Raw genomic sequence first — 19,044 nt, 5'->3', positions numbered from 1 at the left:
TACACAATTTTTGAATTATCAAAATGATAGGTTTATCTAATTAGGGAAATTAATCACAATTCAAGTAACTGCCCACTATAATATATTTCTCAGCAAATAATTATCAGCCTACCATGAGACTGTGGGAGGTCTAATTTTGAACAAGAATTAACAGCTCAAATACTCATTAATGGCTCACCGTTGTGTAATTTCCTGGGAAAAAAAAAATGCTTTTCTTGTTTAATTACCAGAGTGTACTTGTAAAACAAACAAAAGTACATTCGTACCAAACGTAACGATAACAAGACAGTGAAAAGAGTCAAAGTCGCAGGGTAATTTTGGATTTTCATCTTCTTCTGTTGCAGACGACAGAGCAGCCGTCTGAGAACTGTACGAACTGTAGATTCATACAACCGGTGAAGTAAAAAAGTTTTTTTTTTTTTAAAAAAAAAAAATTTGCAGGAGAAACTGGCTTTCTGTTTTTTGTTTTTTCAACTTTTTACTTTTTTAAGACCATAAAACGCCGCCACTTTGACTCTTTCGTATTATCAGTTGTTGGCTCTGTAAAAATTCGGTCAACTCCGTGATTTGACCAATTCTCAAAAAAGTGAAATTTACAGAATGACCCCCCCGAAATGTTGTGTGAATTCATTCTTTTTTTTTTTTTTCTTATACAAGTCGGTTTCAGGACAAGAAGGTCGATACAAATATGATGTTATGTTAAATTAAAAAAAATAATAATAATTCTTACAAGGCATTGGTTTTGTAAGATTGCTTGTTTGTTAGTATCTAATGAGATTCTTTATTTATTTATTTTTCCTTCTTGGAATCAGTGACTAAACACTATATTAAAAAAAGAAAAAATTGGATGTACAGGGCTTCATTCTAACTCTTGAAGTGATGAAGGTAAAACGCTTGAATTTGACAATATGATTTTATTATAGTTTATTATCCCGTAATTTCAGCCTTCGATCAAATTTAATAATTAAAAGAACATATATTGGGTACTTAAAAAATTGAGTCAACAAACAAAATTAATTCAAAAGTGATGGGTGGTGGTGTATTGATTGGCATGAACTAGCTAACAAAGTTTGTAACGTCCAAAATGATAAACAAGAAGGAAAAAAAAAAAAGTTGAATAATATCACAAGTTTCGTGTTTTGTGATGAGATAAAGTTCTGGTCCTCATTGGTCAACCCTTTGCTGTGGCATGCCAACCTTAGTCAATCTTTATCATTTTCTTTCTTCTTACGTTTCTTGCTAACTCATTTCACCTTCGGCCCTCCTAATTTCCTTTTATTATCTCATATCCTATCTTGGTTTTTACATTTTTCTTGGGCAATCTAGTGTATGCACAATCTTCGTTTGAATCTTCATTACTTGTGTTTGATATAGTTTAATAGTTGTTTGGGAAGGAAATATGAGGCTAATGATGAAGCGCCACGTGTCGATATTTAAGAGATTAATTTATTTCGGTACCTTGGGTACCTCGGGTACCCTAGGTACCCCGGCTACCCTAAGGACTCTGGGGGTACCTCAGGTACACCATGAGAGGATACAAAAATCTTCGTAAATATGTGAAGGAATATGTGGGCCCTGAATCTCAAAAAGATCGGTTTGATACGTGTCGAAAAATAAGGAAATCTTGTGCCGCGGAAGAGGAGACAGCCGCCTGTCACGCCAGCGAATCCGCCAAAAGTGTGATATTGTGACAGTTGGGACCACCAGCTTTTCCTGCTATACCTGCAAAATTACAACGGAATTGCAGAGGTACGCGGGACCACTCCACTACGCCCAACACGTGAATATGCCACATACTTGCTCTCCACTGATGTTTTTGAAACGTCTAAGCCGCCTTACGCATAAAAATAAGAATATTCCTGACATGACAGCAGGGAACGCCACTAAAATAGCGCCAGGTGGCACGGCGACCGGGGTACACCATATAAATACTCAGGTTTAATTTTTATCAAGGGAGGGAACACACTCACCAAAAAAAAACGAAGGTTTCTTCAACCTCAAAATCTCCATTACCGAGAGCTTGCAAGCTCTCTAACCTGAGATAACCCAACTCTGACTTGAGCGTCGGAGTGTGGTCGCCGGCCACCCCCGGCTCCACCTTTGACATCTTTTTGGTTGTTTCGCAGGTTTAAGGCGAGTTTCACCAGCCCTCCGCACCTGAAGTCAGACCCCCTCCATATCCACCGTCATCTCAATCCTCCTTCACTCCACAAAAATCCCAAACAGCCCGCACGTGCCGAACAAGCGAGGTACCCCGCTCCCCGACAAAAATATAAATTTATTGCTCTTGCGTTGGTTTTGTGGTTTTTTATTCATTAACCCAAAATCAGCCGAAAACAATTGGCGCCGTCTGTGGGGAGCGCGCAAAAAGCTTCCACACAGTGCTAAGCTTGTCGGTACGTGTGCTTGCACAACCATGGCACCCGACGTACCCGCTGATAACCAAATGTTAGGTCATGATGGAGCAGAGGACCACGGCGGTGATGAGAGGGGTGACTCGGCAAGGAGGGCATCCCGCCTAGAGAAAGGCAAATCAGTTAAGCAATCAGCTGGTATTCAACCCGACGAGGAGCCCGTTACTCATAAACACTTTGAGGATTTAGCTCATGCGATTCTCAGAGCAGTAGGATCTCGGGTACCCGAAGCAGCCACTTCTCCGGTAACTCAAGATGTCCCGCCTCCACGCGGTGAGAAACAGATCATACCAAGGTCTGAAATACCGGAGGGAAGTAGACCAAAGCATGGGCCATCGGGCACCCGTTCAAAGTTTCAAGCCGTCGGCTCCCGGGAAGAACGCTCCACTGCCTCTTGTTATTCCCGTAGTAGCCAGGGTACCAAACGCAAACAAAAAGTCCATGAAGATCTCCGGTACAAGTTAAACGCCAAAAGAGCTTCCCAGACAACAGCGGCCTCCTCAGGTGCACCTGGGGTACCCCGCGAGTTCCTGGAAAAAATGGAGCACCTCGAAGCTCAAGTGAAGCTCCTTTCTGAAAAACAAAACCCCACCAATGCTCTAGCACCAGCAGTGCATAACTCGCCGTTCACCATGGAGATTCGGACAGCGGTTCTCCCGGAAGCGTTCACCATGCCTCAAATACAACAATACTCGGGTACCTCGGATCCCGTGGAACATGCTGAGTTATATCGTGACCAGATGATGATTAAAGGAGTGGGCGACAATGCTATGTGCCGAATTTTCCCGCATACCCTCACCGGACCAGCCAAGTCATGGTTCCGATCGTTGAAGGCAGGTAGTGTATCCTCCCTAGACCAGCTCCTAAAAGATTTTGTTCATGAGTTTGGTTATGCATCCGCCCAAGATATAACATCCTCCAAGCTTGCTTTCGTCAAGCAAGGGGATTCAGAGTCTTTAGCCGAGTACGTAACCCGCTTCCACCAAGAGGTGTTGCGTACCGGTACATTTGGTCACCAACATACTCTCACTCATTTTGAAAAGAATTTGCGTTTGGGGAAGTTATGGCGGTCATTTCAAAAACACCGCCCTCTTTCATATGGGGAAGCTCGTTCTCGAGCCCTGCAACAAATAGAAATGGATGAGAAGTGTAACCTAAAGCGGGAGGAAGATAGAGTCGAAGTTGTGAGGAACAAGGAGAAACCCAAGAGAGCCGATGTACCTCAGGTACCCTCTCGAGCACCCCGGGTACACAGCCCACCTCGTCCAACCCCACGTGGGAGAGGACTGAATATCCCTAGTGTACCCCGGGTACCCCGGGTACCTCAAGTACCCTTTCGAGCACCCCGAGTACATAGCCCACCGCTGCCGCCAGAACAACGGGAAGCACCACAAAAATCCAGATATGACTCTTTCCACCATTTGAATCAATCTCCAGAACAAATTTTTTACCATATTAGGGATACAGGGATGCTTCGCCCACCTAAGCCAATTCGGAAATACCCCAATATGAAGCGTAGCTTGAAGTATTGTGAGTTTCATGAAGATTTCGGCCATAGCACCGCTGAATGCTTTCACTTGAGGGAAGAAATTGAGTCATTGATTCTGAGTGGGTATCTCAAGGAATTTGTGGCTGATATGCGTGAGGCAAGGAAGTTCTCGGAACAAGATAAGGGTAAACAAGTTGCTAACCCTCATCCCGAAGCCGAGATACCCCAGGGATCTAAGAAAGGCGTGTATGTTCGAATGATAGCAGGGGGTCCTACCCTCGCTGGGGAATCTAGACGGGCCATCAAACGTTACAGCAAGCCACCAATTTTGGATCGCCCTGGAAAAGAAGTGAATTTCGCTTGTCAAAATCAACTTAGGGTACCTGGGGTACCCCACCATCCCCCATCTATCCTTTTCACAGAGCAAGATGCTGAAGATGTCTCGTACCCCCATGACGACGCCTTAGTAATAACGTTGAAGGTTGCTACTGGTAAGGTAGCAAGAACTCTTGTAGACACCGGCAGCTCCGTTGATATCATTTTCAAAAGCGCCTTGGATCAACTATTGATTGAATCGCCAAAGATCACCCCATGTGCTACACCTCTTATTGGGTTCGCCGGCGATATGGTTATCCCAAAGGGCATTATTACGCTGCCCGTTACACTTGGTAAGGTACTCACCGTGTTGTTCATATGATTGATTTTCTTATTGTGGATCACCCAGGTGCCTATAATATCATCTTGGGAAGACCATTCTTAGCAACAACTAAGGCGGCAATCTCCATGCATTACCTCACCATGAAGATTCCAACCGCTGGAGAAATTATCACGATCAAAGGGGATCAGCAATCGGCTCGAGGGTGCTACTCGGTCGCATCGAAAGTGAGCTACCAAATCGCCACCAATATGTTCCTAGAAGGGTACCCCGTCAGCACAAGGCCATTTACCAGCCTATCCAAGCGGGCACTGGCTAGACGCCGGAGAGTTGCACGTAAGAAAGCTCAACGGTCCGCGAACTCCCAGGTACCCCAAGCGCCGTATGAAGCTGGGCCAATGGAAGTGGACGTGGTAGCTCCCAGGGCACCACTGGTACCCCAAAGTCCCAATTCAGCATCAATGGGAGAAGTCGAGGTACCCCTGGATCCCCGGGTACCGAAAGATGAAAAGCGAGGAACACCGGCTGAGGATCTTGTGTCTGTTATGATCTGCAATAAGGACCCAACCAAGATGGTCAAGGTAGGCTCCAACCTCCCTGACCAGCACCGAGAGCAGCTTATTGGGTTCTTAAGGAAAAACTTAGATGTGTTCGCTTGGTCTCATGCGGACATGCCGGGTATCCCGCCTTCTATCGCCTGCCACAAGCTCAATGTCGATCCACATCATAGGCCTGTCAAACAAAAACGTCGAGCTTTCAACCAGGAACGCTATGATGCCATTGAACAAGAAGTGGACCGATTGCTAGCAGCGGGGTTTATTAGGGAGGCGGTGTACCCCGAGTGGGTTTCAAATGTTGTATTAGTTAAGAAGTCTAACGGGAAATGGCGCATGTGTGTAGATTTCACGGATTTAAACAAGTCTTGCCCTAAGGATAGCTTCCCGCTTCCCCGGGTAGACCAGCTGGTCGATGCTACGGCTGGGCACGAGATGCTTAGTTTCATGGATGCTTTCTCCGGGTACAACCAAATTCCAATGTACGAGCCTGATCAAGATAAAACGGCCTTCATCACCAACCGTGGGCTATACTGCTACAAGGTTATGCCTTTTGGTTTGAAGAATGCGGGCGCCACCTATCAGCGTTTGGTGAACAAGGTCTTCAAACAGCAAATCGGTCGTACCATGGAGGTGTACATCGATGATATGATAACAAAGTCGGTGTACGCCAATGACCACTCGGGGCACCTCAGAGACACCTTCAATATTTTGAGAAAGCATCAGATGCGCCTAAATCCTGAGAAATGTGCATTCGGGGTGACTTCGGGTAAATTCCTTGGATTTATGGTACAACAGCGGGGAATTGAGGCCAATCCCGACAAAATTCAGGCGGTTCTTGGGATGAAGTCACCAAGTACCATCAAGGAAGTCCAGAGCTTAGCTGGCCGGATAGCCGCCTTGAGTCGTTTCATCTCCAAGGCCACCGACAGATGCAAGCCATTTTTTAAAGCTTTGAAAGCGGGAAGGAAGCTCCAATGGACCGCCGAGTGCGAAGAGGCTTTTCAGAAGCTAAAGGAGTACCTCGTTAATTCACCATTGCTCGCCAAGCCTAAGCATGGAGAAGTGCTTCTGTTGTACCTCGCTGTTTCCGAGCACGCCACTAGCTCGGTGTTGCTTAGAGAAGATGAAGACGGGGTGCAACGGCCTATTTACTACACTAGTAGGGCAATGGTGGATGCGGAAAAGAGGTACCCCGCCACAGAGAAGCTTGTTTTGGCTTTGGTAATCTCTGCGAGGAAACTCCGGCCATATTTTCAGGCCCACACCATTGTCGTTGTAACAAACCTTCCCCTTCGACAAATCCTCCAGAAGTTAGATATGTCTGGAAGACTTCTTCGCTGGTCTCTTGAATTGAGTGAGTTCGACATCATCTTCAAGCCACGCTCAGCTATTAAAGCCCAAGCCATCGCCGATTTCATTGCAGAATTCGCCAATGACTCCGGGGGTGAGGAGATCCCGGGGTACCCGAGCGAAACTACATCAGCTATTGAAGAAGAGCAGGTCTGGGAAATTTATGTTGATGGTTCCTCCAACTCGCACGGAAGCGGTGCGGGGGTAATAATCATCGATCCAGATAAGGTGAAGCTATGCTATGCCTTGCAATTCGGGTTCAAGGCCTCAAACAACGAAGCTGAGTATGAAGCTATGATAGCGGGGCTAAGGATGTCGAAGGCCTTGGGTGCAAAAAGAGTCCACATTAAGAGTGACTCTCAATTGGTGGTCGGTCAGATCAACTCAGAATATCAGGCTAAGGAAGAAAATATGAAGGGGTACCTCAGGAGAACAAAAGAATTAATATCTCAATTTGCTGAGGTCAAGGTGGAAAGAGTTCCACGATTAGAAAATTGTGAAGCTGACAACCTTGCCAAAATGGCTTCCTTCGGTGCAACTCAGTCGGTTGGTCCAATCACTGCTGAGTACGTACCTACACCCAGTGTTAATCTACTTGAGCCAGAAGAAATAGGGTCGATAACTGCTGGGGTACCCTGGATGCAACCAATCATAGGATACCTCAGAAGTGGGGATCTGCCCTCAAATAAGAATGAAGCAAGGAAGCTAAAGTACAAAGCTGCTCGATATTGTCTCATCGAGGATACCTTATTCAGAAGAGGGTTTACCCTCCCTTACTTAAAGTGCTTGGGAAATGAACATGCCGAATATGTCATGAGAGAGATACACGAAGGGATTTGCGGTAACCACTATGGAGCACAATCATTGGCACAGAAGGCCATTCGTCAAGGATTTTATTGGCCTACGATGCGAGAGGATGCCAAAAACATAGTCAAGAGTTGTGACAAGTGCCAGAGATTTGCCAAGGTACCCCACCTTCCACCAGAAAAGTTAACTGTCATGTCTTCTCCATGGCCATTTGCTGTTTGGGGTATAGATCTCATTGGCCCACTACCAACTGGTAGAGGACAAGCTAAGTATGCAATTGTAGCCGTTGACTATTTCACAAAGTGGGTAGAAGCGGAGCCGTTGGCAAGCATTACGGAGAGAAAAACCACTGATTTTGTTTGGAGGAACCTCATATGCAGATATGGAATCCCTAATGCAATTGTCAGCGACAACGGGAAGCAATTTGATAATGAAAAATTTCGAAATTTCTGTTCGGAGCTTGGGATAGCCAACCGATTTGCTTCTCCGGCTCACCCGCAATCTAATGGACAAGTGGAAGCCATCAACAAAATCATCAAGGGTATCCTAAAAAAGAGGCTGGAGGAAAGGAAAGGAGCTTGGGTAGACGAGTTACCCGGTGTTCTTTGGGCTTATCGGACAACTCAGAATATTTCAACCAGGGAAACTCCATTTTCTCTGGCTTTCGGGACTGATGCAGTCATTCCAGCTGAAATCGGGATACCCTCTCACAGAACCGCATACTTTGATGAAGCCGAGAATGCCTCTATGATTGCGTTCAATCTTGACTTTGTTGAAGAAAAAAGGGCCAAAGCAGAATTGAAGGTTGCAATATACCAGCACCGCATTTCAGATTTATATGACAAGAGGGTACGCCCCAGATCATTCAAGAAAGGGGATTTAGTCCTACGAAGGGTAACTCAGAATACCCGGGTACCTTCGGAGGGCTCTTTCGGAGCCAATTGGGAAGGCCCATATCGCATAGACAAGCCGGTAGGTTCAGGGGCATACAGACTACTCCACATGGATGGAACAATCGTCAAGCATCCCTGGAATGCCGCAATGCTGAGGAAGTACTACTAACATGAGGACAGTGTCTTAAACCTTATCGTTCACTTTATCTATCTCTTATTTTCTTTACTATGTGTGCAATGTGGTAAAGTCATGAAAGGTACTTAGGGTACCCCACATGTGCAAGTGAAATTTTTTAATTCCCTAAGTCCTAGAGAGTGGATATCTATATGATTTCCTATTCTCATTGGGATAATGAGTCAGTCTTATGTAATGTTCTCCTTTTGATTACCGAGTGTGATTATGGTTAAATTTTCGCCATTAATGTGACTTCCTCTTATTACGCCATGTCTTATTCAGCTATAATTGCTCCATTTCAAGATAATCAGGGGAACCTGAGGTATCTGACTCGATTCGATCGTGAAGATCTGTTCGAGGTCAACGCCAAAAAGAAATAATACAACAAATGTAAAGAGGGAGGGTCAGAGAAGGCCCGAGGGCGAGGTAAACCAGCATACCCTAACGCCATGAGGTTCCGTTAAGGTATGCACACGCCCACACCTCCATTCTTTTGCTTGAGCCAAGTAAAGAATAGATAAACGAAACGAGGTAGGCAAGCATGCCCCTCTATTCGCATTATTTTATTAAATATTGACTAGAAGCGGATGGCAAAACAAGCATGTTTTTTACCATTTCTGCAAGAAAGGGGGCCAAGAAGGTCCCCGAAAAAAAGAGGGTACCTGAGGTACCCGACAAACTCCACAAGTCTATCTGAGATACGCCATAATCTTTATTTTATCCTAGTTGCGCCAAATATGAATTTCGTTTTATCTTATGATGATGTGTGAATTATTAAATTATTTTGAGATGCGCCATAATCTTTATTAAGACGATCAGTGAGCACATCTACGGAAATCACCACGCAAGCGCCAAAAATACATCAGGGGGGTACCTGGGGTACCTGAGGAACCCCCGCGAGTCTACACAAATCAATTATAAGCAAGGAATTCAATGGTATGCCGAATAAAGTCTATTGCAGAAATTTAATGCGAATAAGTAGCAAGATTGCCGAGGCAACCTTCCAAAAGACAAGTATCCCAACACAACAAAAGGATGATGCCATACTACAAAGGTACAGAAGCAAAGAAAGAAAGCTGCTAAGATATCTCGAGATAAAACCCTAAATGGCAATTAAGATCAAGCAGAAGGGGGGACATCCTCTCCATCGTTCCCTTCAACGGGGGCATCAACAGGAACACTCGCAGCCAAAGAGCTGCTACCCACATGAACAGCGCTAACCGAAAGGAGATCCGCCTGGGGTACTTGGGGTACCCCTGAAGATTGAGGGGGGCTATGAGATGGGGGAGCCTGGGTAGTCCTCTTGTCCTCTATCGCTTTAAGGATGGCCGACTTGTCCACCCATTTCTCCACCCGGGGTACCACCAACTCAGGCTCGACGCTCCAGACCTCAGTCATGATAAGAGTAAAGGCCTTGTCCATCATCTCCGGTTGGCGAGATAGTAGCTCGCCGTGCTTAGACTCCGCCTCTTCCAACTTCCTGGACAATCGACTATTCTCCCGGGCGTGGTCATCCGAGCGCCCTTGCAAAGCCCTGACCTCCTCTCCTAGCTTCTCTTCCCGAGACTGGCCGAGCCTAACCTCACCTCGCAGCCTCTCTACCTCGGTCTGTACAGCCGAGATGCCACTAAGGTCTCGGAGACCGTGGCTAAGGTAGAAAGCCGCCTACACAAATAATAATAAAGAAAAGGAAAGGGAGTCAGGACGATATAAAAAAAAAGAGGAAAAGAAAAGAGTGAGAGACGCTTACGTCATGACAAGCTTTGAGCGCTCGGCTATAGCGCTCATTTAAATCTAATTTATCCGCCTCCATTGCCATGTCTGTGGAAATACTCTCAGAGGAATGAAGGAAGCAATCAGTCAGGTGCGATATCCGCTTGTTAGCCACCGGATCCAGCTCGCCCTCCATAAGGTCTCCAGGAGCCGAGAAAAGAGAGCCAAGCTTTCTCTTGTGGGTAGCCGGGGTACCCCGAGAACCCCCAAGAGAAGAGACGGGCAATTTGCCTTTGCCGCCTGGAACGACGGGAGGTCGGTCACCTTTTGCGGAGATACCCAGGGTACCGGAGGAGCTGCCGCTCATGCGACTGAAGAAGGCGTCAAAATTTTCGCCAAAAGGGTCCATGCCTATCCAACAAAAAAAAAAAGGGGTGAGACAAAGAGAAAAATAAGGAAAATAAACAACAGAGTCGTCATTGGCAAAAAGGCACATTAAGAAAAAATAAGAGATGGCCACCAAAGCAAAAAAAAAAAAAAAAAAAAAAAAGAAGAAAAGAAGTTTGTTCAAATAATGGGGGCACCCCACAGAACCAATGAAGGCGGGGTACCCCAGCAACACCACAGAGCCATACGTGAATCGCCCCCCGAAGAAGACTGAAAACTCTCCTTAATCAGACCAGCTCTCGCCAACCGGGAAGTGCACAGAACATCACCCTCACTCTGCAAAATCTGGAACCTCTCTATGACACCATTCACTTTCCTCCCCACTTCATAAATTGGGCACGTTCCCTTGGTCCAAGTGATGTCTGTAAAAATCCCAAAAAAAAAAAAAAACAACGAATAAGAAGAAAATTCATGCGAAGAGGTGTATATATACATAGAAAGGGAGAGAAGAGAAAAAAAAAAAAAAAAAAAAAAGGGAAAAAGAAAGAAGAAAAAAGGAAGATGAAGAAAAGAGAAAGAAAATTTAATAGTGGGCTGAGACACAAACCACCCATATCTGTAGCCCTTTTGAAAAAGGAAGATGGAAGACGAAAGGACAAGAAGAAAAAAGTAGAATAAAAAGAAAAAGTGGAGATGGGGTGGCGTTGGAGTTTGGAGAAGAAGATGAAAAGTGCCTGGGGATTGTAGAATAAAGGGAAAATAAAAACGTGCAGTAGGTGATTTATATATAAAAGAAAAAAAAAATGCGTGAAGCTGGAGGTTGAAATGATTTGGTTGGTTTTTGAATTTTAAAAGCCAGAGCAAGCAAGAAGCCACTGGAAGTAATTAAATTTGATGGGAGATTATGTTGGGATTTTCAAAATAAACGACAAGAGATTGACATTTACATCAGGGGTGTTAATTAAACCTGACAGAGCACACTGCACGAAAAGAAGATCAGGGATGTTTGCGTGAGTTTGATTTTTTTAATTCAAACTGCATGTCAGACGGCTGCCACTTCCCAAGAAAAAGGAGAGAGAGACATGAAGACAACTGTTCGTTCCCATCTTTAAAAAAAAAAAAAAAAAAAAATCAGGAGGATGTTCCTTCAAGAAGACATGCATCAGTTCAGTGCGTAAATATCGGCACGTGTCACGTACAGTTCCTCCAAGAGTTTCTTGTGCCTCAGTTACATTCGCCACAAAGAAACTAGGGGGATGTTGTTTGGGAAGGAAATATGAGGCTAATGATGAAGCGCCACGTGTCGATATTTAAGAGATTAATTTATTTCGGATACCTTGGGTACCTCGGGTACCCTAGGTACCCCGGCTACCCTAAGGACTCTGGGGGTACCTCAGGTACACCATGAGAGGATACAAAAATCTTCGTAAATATGTGAAGGAATATGTGGGCCCTGAATCTCAAAAAGATCGGTTTGATACGTGTCGAAAAATAAGGAAATCTTGTGCCGCGAAAGAGGAGACAGTCGCCTGTCACGCCAGCGAATCCGCCAAAAGTGTGATATTGTGACAGTTGGGACCACCAGCTTTTCCTGCTATACCTGCAAAATTACAACGGAATTGCAGAGGTACGCGGGACCACTCCACTACGCCCAACACGTGAATATGCCACATACTTGCTCTCCACTGATGTTTTTGAAACGTCTAAGCCGCCTTACGCATAAAAATAAGAATATTCCTGACATGACAGCAGGGAACGCCACTAAAATAGCGCCAGGTGGCACGGCGACCGGGGTACACCATATAAATACTCAGGTTTAATTTTTATCAAGGGAGGGAACACACTCACCAAAAAAAAACGAAGGTTTCTTCAACCTCAAAATCTCCATTACCGAGAGCTTGCAAGCTCTCTAACCTGAGATAACCCAACTCTGACTTGAGCGTCGGAGTGTGGTCGCCGGCCACCCCCGGCTCCACCTTTGACATCTTTTTGGTTGTTTCGCAGGTTTAAGGCGAGTTTCACCAGCCCTCCGCACCTGAAGTCAGACCCCCTCCATATCCACCGTCATCTCAATCCTCCTTCACTCCACAAAAATCCCAAACAGCCCGCACGTGCCGAACAAGCGAGGTACCCCGCTCCCCGACAAAAATATAAATTTATTGCTCTTGCGTTGGTTTTGTGGTTTTTTATTCATTAACCCAAAATCAGCCGAAAACAATAGTCATTGATCTCTATTATATTATGCTTTATGGTGTTAAGATACCAAATAAATATCTCGAGAAAGTATCGAATTGATATCCTATTAATTTACATATGATTTTGATAATGTATTGTCTGTGAATTTGATATTGGTGACTATCTTAATATGAGAAGAGGTTACTCATATAAATTATAAATGAAAATAAAAGATCTTTTAAGAGCACAAGTGCATTTTTATTTACTTTTAAAAATTATATAAATATAGTCTTAAATGTAATTCAAGTTGTTTAATGATAATTGACTTTTCAATTGGCAATGTTGACCAAATTAAGTATTTGATATACATAATGACTATCATAAGCAAATATCAATTAATACACGGAAACTCCACGTAGTGTTTGAAAGATGAAATTTAAAAAGTTTGAGATTGGTAATCTTCTTAATATGACTACTACTTATTATTTGCGATGCACTTGATAGAATTAACAAATAATTTTTTTTGTAATTGATTGGGATTACATACGTACATCGGTACATACATATATGCATCTCTATCTAGTGATAGTATATATATTTATAACCTCCACGTAGTCATAAAAACTATGATTTCAAATTGGACCAATTATAAATAAGAATAAGTTTTACTTTGTAATAAATGATAAGTTTCACATATCTCATCTTAAATAAGTAGCCTCTGCATAAAAATAATAATTTGTATACTGCATGCGCACGCGCACACACACTCACACACACACAAACATATTAAAGGATTAATATAGTATAAAATATTTTTCTAAAACTGTTTGACATAATAATTTATTCTTTAGAATTGTTATCACATATTTAAATTTGTTTGTACATAATAACTCGCTAGTATAGACACCTTCTAATTGAAATCAAAATATTTTTTAACTTCTCCAGCATGTTTAGAGTTTCACAAAATTGATATGCTCCATTAATTAACTATTAATATATTGACCTCTGTATTACTTATATTAAGAATAATTAAGTTAAAATAATAATTTTCAACTAAAGAAATAAATTGGGCAAAAAGATAAATTCTATAAAATACAGGCCTATAACTGCAAAACGACAACAAAATTTTCAGTTTTTATAAGCACATCTCTCTTCACCACTTTCACTTTTGCTCAGTTACCTTCAAAACAATCTCTTAACTGGCCGGACTCCGGCAGCATGTTCAACGGCAAGCAATTTCCGATGAAATCTCCGGTGACTCGATTCTCGAGTTCCGATAACTCCGTCGACGAATTCCGGTATGGTACCCCAAAATTTTCACTTTGTATTTTGCGGCTCCGAAAGTTTTGATTTTGTATAATTTGTCAAGTGGGATCCGAGTAACTACCGGATTCGGATCCGAACTAGTGCAATAGCCGCTGTTTTGGATACAAATCTACTTTTTTGGTCCCTAATCCGGATCCGACCGTAGTTTCAGAATTATTATTAAAATATTGATCTCTGAGCTATTGAAATATGATGTAATTTTGTTGTTTTAATTTATTGTCTGTAATTTTTTATTTTCCAGGTAATTCTGTTTGGAGTAAACGAGTGAGAAATTCTCCTGGAAAATTTCGGAAATTCGGCTGTATTGGGGGAATTTGGTTTGTCTTTTATTTGATTGCTCTGTTAAAAGTTGTATTTTTGGAATTTATAGAGAAATTGAAGTTAATTGATGGGTTTTTAGTTATGCCGCGAAAGTGGGATTTTTTGGGTGTAGATCGAGAGATGGGTATAAATGAGTCATGTGCTAAGTTTTATGGAAAGAATATATAGGCGGAGGTTCATTGTGTGCAAAGATCGGAATTTGTTTTCTGGTTATTGGGAGCGTCATTGAGAATTGTGGGTTGACACTTTCTTTTATCTTTTTAAATTTTAATCAAGATTGACTTTTTTTTTTTTATAGAAATTTTGCTTGATTTTGTTGGATTATAGGAAAAGAATTTTTTTTCTCCCTTTTAACATGATAAAGAAAGCGCGTTTGGATGATATTATGGAGGAAGTAGAAAAGGAAGAAGAAGAAGCAGCTAGTTTATCAGTAGTGAGTTGGAAAGCGGGAGTGAATGATGGTTGTTGTCGGATTGGACCAAGTGATTCACTTCTCCCTGGTCTTGTTGATGATGTTGCTTTGAACTGTCTTGCTTTTGCATGTACATCCGACTATGCATCATTGTTATTTATAAATAAGAGGTTTCATAAGTTAATCAAGAGTGGGTATTTGTATGGGTTAAGGAAGCAATTGGGTATTGTGGAGCATTGGGTCTACTTGGTTTGTGATCCACGGGGTTGGGAGGCATTCGATCCAATGAAAAAGAAGTGGATGGCTTTGCCTAAGATCCCTTGTGATGAGTGTTTCAACCATGCAGATAAAGAGTCCTTGGCTGTGGGTAGTGAATTGTTGGTTTTTGGGCGTGAATTGTTTGATTTTGCAATTTGGAAGTATAGCTTGGTTTTCCGTAGTTGGATGAAGTGTGAGGGAATGAACCACCCTCGTTGCTTGTTTGGCTCAGGTAGTCTTGGTTCTATTGCTGTTATTGCAGGTGGCAGTGATAAGAACGGGCATGTTTTAAAATCTGCTGAATTATATGACTCCACAACAGGCAGATGGGAAATGTTACCCAGCATGCATTCACCCCGTAGATTGTGTTCTGGCTTTTTCATGGATGGAAAATTCTATGTGATTGGTGGAATGTCAAGTCCCACTGTTTCATTGACCTGTGGGGAGGAGTTTGATCTTGAGACCAGGAAATGGAGGAAGATAGAAGGGATGTACCCAAATGTCAATAGGGCTGCACAGGCTCCTCCTCTCGTTGCAGTTGTGGATAATCAGTTATATGCAGTTGAGTATTTGACTAACATGGTCAAGAAGTATGACAAGTTGAAGAACACGTGGGATGTGTTGGGAAGGCTTCCAGTTAGAGCTGATCTCTCAAATGGCTGGGGTCTGGCCTTTAAAGCTTGTGGAAATGAACTTCTGGTTGTGGGTGGGCAAAGAGGCCCCGAAGGTGAAAATGTTGTGCTAAACTCGTGGTGTCCCAAGTCAGGGGTTAACAACGGAACCTTGGATTGGAAGGTACTTGCTGAGAAGCAGCATGTCGGAGTGTTCGTCTACAACTGTGCCGTCTTGGGTTGTTGATAGTTCTCTTGAGATTTGACCTAATGGATGGTTTGAGCATCTCCAATCTGACATGGCCCTTTAAGGTGCTTCCCTGCACATTTGTCCAATTGACTAAAATTAATTGTTGATGATGAGCTAGAGTTTCGCAATCTGTGAATTTGATTACATTTCTTTTAACTTGTCTGTATTTCGAAGTGTTTTTCACTTCCCGATTCTGCAATTTATTATCTGCTTTCACTTCAATAGTACTCAGTTCCTTCATAATGTATCTTTATGTTTTCAGATTCCTTCTCTGATCCCTTAGTCGACTTATTTCCTATCAATAAATTCAAAAGCTTCATTATTTCAAGAGACTGTAGAATTAGTCCAGCATTAATGTGCTCGAAAATTTGTCCTTTTAGGGCGTGCTTTACGGAGCCGAGTGTTGTGCTTTTTGAGCTTGACAATGTCGAACGCAAGTAATTGCATTTGTCAGCTTATTTTTTATGAACCTTACACATAGCGGCAGGCAATTAATGCAATTAAATTCCATCCAATCGGGGTTAGCTTGCTGTAGAAGAAAAAATAATGCTTCTCATTGTTGGTAGGTCCAAACTCCGAACAAATAATTTGAAGAGTAATAATAAATCATATTGAAACGAGTCCTCGCGTACTTGATATTTTGGAGTCAAGATTTTGCGGGGGCCTACTAAATTATGTTAACATTTGAGCGAGAAAAAGAAAAAAAAAAAATCTTACCGGCGCATTTCGCTGTCCAGCGGTTTTGTTAAAGCATCAGTCAATTATGAACAGTCAGTTTCTTCGTACTAATCATTGTTGCATTTGAATCATAAAAAGCTATATTTATAGTTTGTTTTTTATTTAAGTATCGGAAATATTGCTAACAAGATACTTTTTTTGTTGACAACAGGGCCAAATTTATTTCTCAATATTGGAAAGAAAATATGATTGAAGCATTCTTGTTTTTCTATCAGCTTTGTTGAATGGTTAAGCATCATTCAATAATGAGGCAGCCAGTTTCTTGGCAACTAAAAAAAAAAAACAGTGAATTTGGTTCTTAAAATATAAAAAAAAAAAAACTGTGAATTTCGTGGTGGAGATGTTCATTGTTGTGATATACCCAATATTTATGAATTCTCCTAATATTTGAAAATATTTTCCTTGCTGATTTTAGAAGTATATAATAAATTATCAAAATATTTTCCTTACCCAATATTATTATTAACTATGCTCACATGAGTGGTAAAAAATATTGAATAACTATTAGACTACTAAATAATAATATATAATAAATATAAATTTTAATTAAACAAGTGAAAAATCATATCACTATAACTTTCAAGATATAGTAGTTAGTGTTTATCAAATATTTTAGTACAATAGCTTAAAATATACAATTATCCAACCTCAATCTTAAACACACCCTTACTGATTAAATAAGCTAATTAATTTCTGATACCACATCTATGTTAAATCGATAATGCTGCCGCCGCCGAAGATGAATTGGAGAATTTTGTAGGTGGGATATAAACATAGTAATAAATCTGAGTGAGCACGTGCAGAATATTAAGACACATTCACGCACCTAACCAAACAACATTTAAAAAAAAAGACAAGTAACTTTGTGTGCCGTGGGGGCTGTGGATCAAAAGGTTTCTAAATACGTCCTTTCATTTACTAAGCTGGTCACTTCACTTAGCCACCGTTTTGCAGCGGCTGTCACACGTTTAATTGATAATGGCACGACTATATATGGCATGGGGGACCATTTGTGGGTGAAGTGAAACTGGTTACTGGGGTGAGATGGGCGTCGGCAATTTAATGGTACTTTGAATATATATATATAAAACAATAAATAAAGCAGAGCCAGCACACAGCAAAGAGTTTACAACATCTGATCCGAGTAGGGGATGGATGGAAACACTGTGGGTTGCATATATCATGATCACAATATCGCATGCACAGTGTTGTTTGGAACCCCGCGGGGGAAAAAGAAAAGAAAAGAAAGAAAATTACTGCATGATTACAAAGTTTGGGCTGCGTACGCATGACTTTTCAAGGCAACGACTTTTACGAGCAGTTTCCGGCAATATCGCAACTTTCACATTTTTTTGTCTTGCTTTGAAAAATTGGTCGCTCGGCATTCATTGCACTGCATGCCATGCAATGCATCATCGCATGTGAATTATTGAGATCTCATCTGGGTTCTTCTTATTCGCCACCAACTACATCATCATATCATCAATTATTAAGGGGCACGTTTGTTATTCGGTGACGATGTTAGAAAGATGACAAATGCCTTAACTCCCCCCCCCTCTCGTATGTGTTTTTATTAGGAGTAGAGTTGGACCAATTACGTTTTCGCCTTTCTAATGTCTTTTTCCCAAATGCTAACATTTAGTACTGCGTGTGACGTTAAAAACACCTCTCTGTCTGTATTGATAATGCAGTCCATTTTCTTTTTTCAATTGGTACAAATGTATAGATAAAACAAATAGATATCACGAGATAGAATGAGAGAATCACCGAGAAAAAAAAGAAGAAAGGGCTGCAGGCAAAGTAAAATAAGCTAGCTCCATCAATCTTTTGAGATCAAAAGATTCAAGTTCTCTCTGTAGGTTTATAGAAGTAAAAATTCTTTCAATTTGGGAGTAGATCTCTTTACTATTCTTTACGCGTTCAGGTGAACTGTTATCAAAACAATCATAAATATTAGTAAAATTCTATGAAAAATTGTGAATTTGGTTTTTTTTCTTTTTTTTTGGATTGACCCTAAGAGACAAACTAGTACATCAACTTCACAAGACTTCCATGAAAAACGACTTAATAATTGCGTGCAGTCTGCAACATAGAAGAGAACCAGCGTACAGTATACTTTCTTCAATGTGGGCTAGCTCCAAAGCAAATTTGAGAAAGCATCTTTGCATTTCTAAAGCTAAAATTTATTCATTGCATGTGAACTCAAAAAGAATGTACGTATCTGGGTACAAAAGTTTGACTTGAATTAAAAAAGAGTGGTTATGGAAAGTGATGAGACTCTACCCCGGAAATGACCGATTCATCCTTCGCTGTCTTGAAGCTCCCAAAGCTCCAGGCATCCATTTACTACATGTTAAATACACCCCCTTGCTTAAGTTGTGTTTGGTAAAGAAGAAAGAGATGGAAAAGTATAAAAAAACACCCATAAATCACAATTATTAGGCACCACTTGCAGCTACTATATATCATTAATTATATTCCTTGTATAAGTTCATCTCCTCCTCCATCTTCTT

The 19,044-nt window shown here is 41.8% G+C and overlaps 2 protein-coding genes across 2 annotated transcripts; both read left to right on the top strand.

The window, feature by feature from the left end:
- Positions 1-2,416: 2,416 nt before the first annotated feature.
- Positions 2,417-8,334, top strand: LOC112096473. The gene is made up of 2 exons (XM_024179922.1): positions 2,417-4,571; positions 4,628-8,334. The coding sequence occupies exons 1-2, from the start codon at positions 2,417-2,419 to the stop codon at positions 8,332-8,334; spliced, it is 5,862 nt and encodes a 1,953-aa protein (XP_024035690.1).
- A 5,433-nt stretch (positions 8,335-13,767) lies between these two features.
- LOC18034402 (F-box/kelch-repeat protein At5g60570) lies at positions 13,768-16,046 on the top strand. The gene is made up of 2 exons (XM_006424529.2): positions 13,768-13,913; positions 14,183-16,046. The coding sequence occupies exon 2, from the start codon at positions 14,618-14,620 to the stop codon at positions 15,788-15,790; it is 1,173 nt and encodes a 390-aa protein (XP_006424592.1). The 5' UTR covers positions 13,768-13,913; positions 14,183-14,617; the 3' UTR covers positions 15,791-16,046.
- Positions 16,047-19,044: the final 2,998 nt, after the last annotated feature.

This window comes from Citrus clementina, unplaced genomic scaffold (assembly GCF_000493195.1).
Source record: "Citrus clementina cultivar Clemenules unplaced genomic scaffold, Citrus_clementina_v1.0 scaffold_8, whole genome shotgun sequence".
NCBI lineage: Eukaryota > Viridiplantae > Streptophyta > Magnoliopsida > Sapindales > Rutaceae > Citrus > Citrus x clementina.
This window is presented reverse-complemented; position numbering and strand designations above follow the sequence as displayed.